This window comes from Aythya marila, assembly GCF_965140915.1.
Source record: "Aythya marila genome assembly, chromosome: 18".
Lineage (NCBI taxonomy): Eukaryota > Metazoa > Chordata > Aves > Anseriformes > Anatidae > Aythya > Aythya marila.
Window position 1 is genome coordinate 3,229,341 of NC_139059.1, and position 8,052 is coordinate 3,237,392.

The 8,052-nt window shown below is 38.1% G+C and overlaps 1 protein-coding gene across 2 annotated transcripts; it reads right to left on the reverse strand.

The window, feature by feature from the left end:
• Positions 1 to 431: 431 nt before the first annotated feature.
• Positions 432 to 6,950, reverse strand: APOH (apolipoprotein H). Of its 2 annotated transcripts, XM_082774894.1 has the most exons (8): positions 6,805 to 6,950; positions 6,022 to 6,198; positions 5,115 to 5,211; positions 3,621 to 3,697; positions 2,869 to 3,057; positions 2,372 to 2,551; positions 1,673 to 1,870; positions 432 to 835 (listed from the first exon to the last, which is right to left on the reverse strand). In XM_082774894.1, the coding sequence occupies exons 1-8, from the start codon at positions 6,866 to 6,868 to the stop codon at positions 765 to 767; spliced, it is 1,053 nt and encodes a 350-aa protein (XP_082631020.1). In that variant the 5' UTR covers positions 6,869 to 6,950; the 3' UTR covers positions 432 to 764. The 2 variants fall into 2 exon arrangements, with proteins under 2 accessions (XP_082631020.1, XP_082631021.1); XM_082774895.1 differs by lacking the exons at positions 3,621 to 3,697; positions 5,115 to 5,211.
• Between the last annotated feature and the right edge of the window lie 1,102 nt (positions 6,951 to 8,052).

Here is an 8,052-nt window from a genome sequence, read left to right on the forward strand (position 1 = left end):
AGTTCTCTTTCTTTAAAAAGGAATCAGCTATGTTGCATAATATTTAAACAGCGTTAAAAATTAACTGATGTTTAGAACAACCATTTCAGGTGAAGTTCAAGTCACAAAAACATAAATAGTTCTATTAATTTTATCAAGTTTTTTCTTAAGAGTAAAAGAATTCTCTATCTGATGCTATTGATATTTAAATGATGGTCAGACACAGCTTCTAAATGCATTTGGAAAGCTTGGTCTTTCTACTTACATAAATTCTGGAAAATCCTATGATGACCCTCTGTCTCTCTATAATTAAAGGTCCACTCCCTATCACAGGGGAGAGGAAATGGAATCAGAATCCAGCTAATTACTGATGATGAAGGCCTTCTCTATAAAACAGTTAAGAGCTGAAGGATTTGACTGAGGATTAGGTAATATTAAATAAGAACACACTATTGGCAGAAAATTACTTTATTCTAAAGGGGTTGCTATTGAGAAAGTGATTTACAATTACATAAACATTGGCAATATGCAAAGAGAAGTAGTGTTGTGGGGATGTTGAATGAGGCAGAGAAAAGAGGATGGAAGTTAATGGAAAATGGCTGAAATAATGTGTCATAGCTTGTGAAAGAGGCTGCTAATAGCAGCAGTAGGAAAAACAGCTGAGACTGCGTTCTCAGAGAGTCCCAAGTTCACCTGGAATTTACCATCACAGGACCTAGGTTGTCCTTTCTTATATTTCATGGTTTGCCTCAGTAAGGCATTTAGCACTATATTTCTTTTTTAACTCATTCATGATCTTCACATGGTTTCATGTCTGATGGGTCCTTCTTCACAAGAGTTGAAAAGAAGCCACGTTCTGTTGAAAGCAAGAGGTTGAGAACTCAGGTTAAAATAACAGAACGTGCAATAGCTGAAAACAATGCATCTCGTGGACACAGCTGGGTAAGCAGTGAATTTCTGCATCACTGCAAAACCTCTGGAAGAAATACACTATTTTAATTTCTATTTTAATAAAAGTTAAGCAACATCCATCTGAAGCCAAGCCAAACATAAGGAAGGATGTTTTCACCATGGATTAGGCTATGCTTTTTCCTTCACTTACAAATGAAAATAAGACTTGCAAGGAATATCAATAAAACACGTGCAAAGCATTTTGTCTTGCTGACAAACTTCAGTACTTAGTCTGTTTATTTATTCGAAACACCTGTGTGCCTGCAAGCCAGTTTCTCCAGCCTTGGTTCCTCACGATGGCTGTCAGCTGCTTCTTAATGCTTGACCCAATGTCAGAACCAGTCAGCGTAAAGTGGCAATACTTCAGCAGAAAATATATATATATATAAGAGGGCAAGCAAATGTGCTCGATTCTCAAGGCTGAAGCCGTATTTAGGCTCTAGAAGTTGATGTAAGGATTTGTGAAATCCCAGAACACGTTACCTGTGGCCTGTTGTCTGGGCTAGGCCTCTGCCTGACGCCTTCTCAGAATAGAAGAGTGATTAAAGCAGGGCCCAGAAAATACAAAAGAAAAGAGAAAAGCACCTCTGTGCATTCTCCCCTTAGCTCAGGTCTTCCTAAATGCCCTGTGACTTTAGTGCAAGACAGACAAACCAACTGGTCAAATAGGGCTTGAAGATGAATTGTTACATTGCCCCCTAACATGGACAGGCAGCTGTTTTGGAATTAGCCTGGCTCGTACCTTTGAAACAGGCAGGGAGAGTAAGATTGCCATTCACACACTGAACGGGCACAGTATAGGCGCAGGACTTCTCTTTATTCTTGCAGAAGAAGGACACGGTTTCACCATGCAGAATGCCTTCCTTAAGGTCACTCTGAACTCTTTTCTTCTCTCCTTCGTATAACACTACAGCTTTCTTAACTGGCATTTTGCATGGCTCTGTAAAAGAGTACAGTTAAAAGCAATACATCAGGATAACTAGAGTGCCGTTTTGAGAAGTAGGTAGATTAGATCCCGTGATAAGTTTGCACAAGTGACATTTGAGAATGAAAAATACTGTGGCCACACGTATGTAGTACTTCTGCTGGTATTACTATGCTGAAGAACTTCTTGCCCCTACATGTAGGGACAGAAGTTTCTGATGAACAACCAGCCCCAGTAAAATTTCTAATTATATTAAATAGGAAGAGGAGAGGAAATATTCAGACATAATACATTTTTGTAGCTGATAACTGCAGTCAGTTCAGATACATCATGGTATGCCATGTTGAATGCTGGAAGCCATCGTAGATTATCGAGGCCTTGAAATTACAGCTTCAGTTTACCTGTGAGAAGACAGCTCTTCCATGAAGGTGCCATAGCTCATTAATGATTAGAGTGGTGCTCTTTCAGGAAAATTAAATTTGATTAATTTGTTTCTAACAGCTGGAATATATATACCTTTACAGGTTGGCTTTGTGGACCAGTTTCCTGTCTTTTCACATCGGGAATACTTAGGTCCTTCCAGCACATATCTGGATTGGCAGCTGAAGCTGACGGTTTCATTGTAGTGATATGTTCTACGAACAGCAAAATTTAAGAATCCATTTTCTATTCCTGATGGAGCGGGACATGTGACAGCTGTGGTACAAAAACAAAACAAAAAAAGCATTATCAATGCTGCATTTCTAAAAGATGCAGCATTAATTTTGAAGTATACTTAAAATTTTTGTGGTGATTCATTTCAGCCTCTTTCACAGGCAAACATAGAGGAAAATATTTTAAAATACAATAAATAAACAATTGCATTCACAATTCTGACTTTCAGAAAAACTGTACTGTATGTTTTAAATAACATTATGATACTTTTCTGTAAGAAAATTATGCATGTAATTTGATATACACAATTCTAGGATTCCTACTATATTTTTTAATGCTGCTAAAAGTAAGTTACTTACCTCTGCACTCCGGGATGTTGCTCCAGGTCCCGTCGGCCTGGCAGGTAGCTGTCTCATTTCCAATGAGTGCAAGGGGTGGTACACATTCAAAAATAATTGTGTCCTTGTAGTAAGAAATATTTCCAGGTTTTACGTGACGGTAAGAAAGGACTCCAAATTCAGAAAGTGATGGAGGTGGACAAGTCACAGCTAGAAAAATACTATATTCTTAGAATTAAATCTTAAAAATTGAATTGTTAATAGTACCACAGGAACAACATGCTTATGGCCAAATAAACCCACAAAATACCTTATGGAAATGTAGCTACCAAAAAAAAAGATCAGATTTAAAGTCCCAGAAGCCTTAGAGTATGTAATCCATGATTTTTTTTGTATTTTTCATACAATATTATGCAGTATATTGCTTTTTTCAGTAAAGTGTTTGTGCAGGAAAGGTTACAGCAAAAATATGCATAACAGTTGTAAAGCATGACAATGCCCTCTTTTTATGTACCTGGAAAATTAATTTGAATGGATAAGCATCTTACCTTCAGCTGTAAATAGCATCCCTTTCACACAGACCTATAAACTGTATTTCTCTGTAACCAAAATCCACACATATAAAACCAAACATATAAGATGCTTCTTGATTTTTCCTAATCTTGTTTTGCACAGCACAGTAGGAGGCCTCTGAACAAGAGTATAATTCTGAACAGCGTAAAGCAGCCCTCCTGTAAGGATAGAATAGGTTTTTTTGGTATTTAAACACGTACGTTGACACTGTGGGACACTTCCACTCCACTTGCCATCTGCCATGCATTGGCTTGTTCTTGTCCCAATGAGGTTGTAGCTGAAAACCAAAAGTCCTGGTTATCAGAAAACTTAATGAACCTTTATATGGAGAAAAATCAACTCGTTCTTTGCAAAAAAAAAAAATTTCAATTTCTGACAAACAGACTTAACAAGAGCCCAGTTCTGGAATCCTTCTCTAATTCAAGCACTTATTAATTTCAAAGGAAATTTGGATTAAAATATGAAATATTTTTAAATTTTTAGGTATTACAATTTTCCAGAAAGAATAATTGATTAAAAAAAATAAATTGTACTTTCAACTCAATATTCTATTTTAATGTTAAAATAATTTATACAACTGGTTAAAATTATGGATATATGTGAGTGAGCATTGATCTTTGATCAGTGATGTTAATGTTATTAACATTATGTTAATAATGTTAATGTTATTGGTTCTCGGGAGAAATTCCCAGTTTTTTATGGCAATTAGGATCAGTCTATTTGTAACAAACTCAGCACTCCATACCTAAAAGTTCTGAAGGGCTTTATTTTTTTTATAATACCAGGTAGCCCAGTTTAATTTATATGTGCACTCCATCTAAATGCTTCTCTAGTTCTCTGTATGCATATTACTACGAACTTACACTGAGCTTTAGAGAAATGCTCACTCTATATTTATCATTTCAATATCACACAGCTGAAGCCTAGTAAATTATCATTAACAAAATTAAATCAATTCAAGTCCCTTTGCTACACTTGATGTCAGAGCTGAATTTATTTATTCCTTCTCTTGCTTCTGCAGAGGAAGAAATAACTGAGGCTACTCATGTTCTTCATTGAACTCCAGATTGTGGCTCACTTAGGCTCTTCCCAGGTAAGCACTATTTATTAATTACTCACCAAGTAGTGTGACTGTATGCTGCTATCAACTATATCCCTGCATTTATCATAACTCTATTTATTTAAATGTATCCTCATTTCTAAAATCAGTAAGCAGCCTTCAGTAAAAGTGCGTTTGGTCCAGGGACTAAATGAGGATTAACCTCGTGTTTTCATTTACTGAGCTTGGAAGGACACAGAAACAAAATTTTCAGTCTCTAGAGCCTGACAGCATAACAACTTAGATAGTGATTATCCTTCCTTTGCTGTAGGATTTCATCTCATGATGTAATAAGAGGATTTAAAAAGCAGGGGAAAGTGGTCTGGAATAAGTCTTTGTATAAAATCTCTGCTATTTTGATGGTTTTCCTGTCTGTAAGATGTTGCTTGTGAGTAACAAAGCCCTGGGATGTAATAATTGAGTTTGAACAGGGAAGGATCACTAAATATGGCCTTTTTAAGCCTCTGAAGTTCAGAGGGGTTTTAAGATGATATTTTCTAAGTTCCCTGGCTTGTAATGTTCCAACAGGTGATAGTAGAGTGTAAAGCTGTGATTTAGATTACTTATTTAGCAGCACAAGAGAGGGAGTCCTTACCCTGGTTCACACGAAAAACTTAAAGAACTCTGGTAATGAGAGTCTATAAAATCAATTTTTCCATGCTGCAGCTGTCCAGGAGTGGGACATCTCATTGCTGTTAATTAAAGATAAAAAGGATACTATTATTTCACAAGGCATGAAGCTAGGATAGTGGAAACAGAGTGGTTGTAAAGGGGTCTGGGTGCCTTTCAATTTTCTCTACTTTTGTGTGCTACACTTCCTAAGTGTAAATATTGTACATTTCTATGAAAACATAATAAAGGTAGCTTCAAAAATTTCATGATTAGATCATTTTTAATGATTGATTGTCTGCAATTATATGGTAAAAATGAATGGCAATGGATACAATAAAGGCAGGTGATGTTATCAACCAATCTGCATCACTTAGAGTACAAGCACTGCTGGGCTGAGCCATGTTAAGGTTTGCTGGATTCAGTCCCTATCACTCTCTGGCAGCAGAGGCATAAGGGAAAGCGCATGGAAAGCTCCTTCTCCTGTTGCTTTCACCTCTTTCCCTTCACACTCAGTTGTCTTCTGATGACTATTTATTTTTCAGGAGAAAACTTAGAGCAATCTCAGATTTTTTTTTGTTTGTTTTGTTTTGTTTTTCACCTATTTTGACTCAGGAAAGTGATAACAAAAAAACATACAAGCAAAATACAGCAAAACACACAGCTCCTTGGCAGGAGGCAGCAGCTTTGTGGGGAGCAAGATGGCTTCTGCATTTGCTCTTATATAGAAAACTTAGAAACGCAAGGAAAGAACAACCAGAGAACAAAAATATATCAGCTTTAACATTTCAGATCCATCACATGGACTGTAAAATACCCTTTTTGGCTCAGCGCATGGTATGTCAATGAGGTAGTGCAAAATCTGGGGGTAAGTTCTGCTTAGTTTTACTTACGCAGGCACAGGAGCGTGTTGAGAGGCCACTTGCCGGTGGGCTGGCAGGTGTACTTCCTCTGGCCATTGTTGGGGATAAAACCAGGCCTGCAGGTGTACTCGATTTCCTCACCCACGTCGTACACAGGTTTGACCACATTGATTGTGGCGAAGAGCACTTCTGGTGGCTTGGAACAGACTGGAAGAGAGGAAACACTTTACAAAAAAAGAAAAAAGTGGGCAGAAAGTTTGAGATATTGTAATCTCTAAACTGGAAGCATAAGTTTCTGTATTAGAGCCAGCTGCTGGATGTCCCTACACTGAGCTAAGTGTCCATCTATCATCTACAGGTGACTTACTGAGGCAAGGGAGGGCTGTAATAAGCATCAGCAGGGAAAAATTGTATTCTTTTCCTTCTCTCTGGCAGCTCTATCATGGCCCCAGTTACACTTCTTAGTTAGGAGGAAAAAAGTGCTTTTGCTTTAAAAATGGATTTATGAAGTGTTCATATTTTCAAAGCGAGGCAATCGTGGTAAAAGATTTAGGGGAAAAATAGGGTGAGAGGGACTTAGAAACAAACTAATGCATTCCATTTTTAATCCAAGTTGGTTTGGTGAGGTCAGAAATTCCCCTCACTGTAGAGATGAAGGAAAGGAAGTGAAAAAAGACAAGAAACAGCTTTCAGAGAACCCCCATTCAAAACAGTTGACCAGAAATATCCGAAGGCTTTATCCCTTGCTTTCTCCAGATTCCCTCCCTCACGCTCCAGGGTAGCAGTGGCTATTAGAAAGTGGAGGGCACTTACCTTTTGCTGCAAGAGCAGAGTGGGTCAGAGCAGCCGCACACACGACCAGCACCAGGGAGTACATCGCTGCCAGTCCACCAGTTTCCCGAATGACCCTCAATCCAGCGTTTCTTTCCCTAAAAATAAAGGCAGCCACAAAAGGGTGGTTACATATTAACTCTTTGTATTTATTCCCACCCTGGTAAACAGAAGATAAAAGGGTCCTTGTGTAGCTGGAATAAAGGATGAAATAACCGTCACATGTTGCACTGGTACATAATGCAGGAATTCAAACAGCAGTCTTGGCTGCAAACATCTCCGCTCCGGTTGTTGATGCAAAGCATCTCCTGTTGGGGCTGGTGGCTTTGAGAAAACAATATTATTGTCTCAGCATCTCTAAAGGATGAGGATGCTTGGAATTCAATATTGGATCAAATAATAGAACTGTCACTGAGAAGCTTTTGTTTCTCACTCGAGCTTGTATGTTTTCATGTACCAAAGACTGCTGAGAGTTATAAAGCTCTTTTTAAGGCAAAACAGTTAGTGTTGGAGTGACATTGGTGGTGTTATATGCCTCCAGTGATAATACCAGATAAATAATGATTTAGCTGATGATCTGGACTGAAACTTCAGGCTTCGTGGGCCTGTTTTATCTGATTCATGTTGTCAGTCGTCATCTTTCAATTAATGGATAACCAGTTAACTACTGCATAAGTAGTATAGGGAAGGGTCACCATGCCAGTGCTGTGGAAAAAGTGAAATAATGGTTCTAGGTTGTGCTTATTTGCGATAAGGGCTCATATTTGAGTCATGGTTTAGGGTGGTATAAAAACTTGTTTTGATTCCCCCGTTTGGGGTCATCAAGTGAAAACTTCACAGCTATCAGCTGATGTTCTGATCACTGCAATCCTCCTAATTTAGCAGATTTTAACTGCAGGAACATCTCAAGTGCAACCAAAATAACATTTGTGTAATCATTGTTCCACAGTTTGGTGTTTCTAATCTAAGTATCCTCCTTCCCCGCTGACTCACAGCCTGCGAGGGGGAGTGAGGGACATTTGAAGCTCAAACGAGAAGCTAGGTTATGTCAAACCCTTATTGCTGAGATCTTAAATAGTTTGTTTATTTTTGCTTCATGAAGTTTCCCTGTTTGCATGTAAAACACAAACTTTAGCCACAACATTAAACAATTAGGATCATGCTAGTCTCAGAAAGAAAGTAATATGAATGCCTTGCTCAAAATATTTACCAAACACACAGTGCCAAAGG

Coding starts and splice junctions, on each gene's coding strand:
- APOH (XM_082774894.1), bottom strand. CDS start 6,868: ATGTACTCCCTGGTGCTGGTCGTGTGTGCGGCTGCTCTGACCCACTCT. Junction 3,698..5,114: donor AGTTTTTCGTGTGAACCAGG/GTAAGGACTCCC, acceptor TTTGGTTTTCAG/CTACAACCTCATTGGGACAA. Junction 836..1,672: donor TCTCCCTGCCTGTTTCAAAG/GTACGAGCCAGG, acceptor TGCTTTCAACAG/AACGTGGCTTCTTTTCAACT.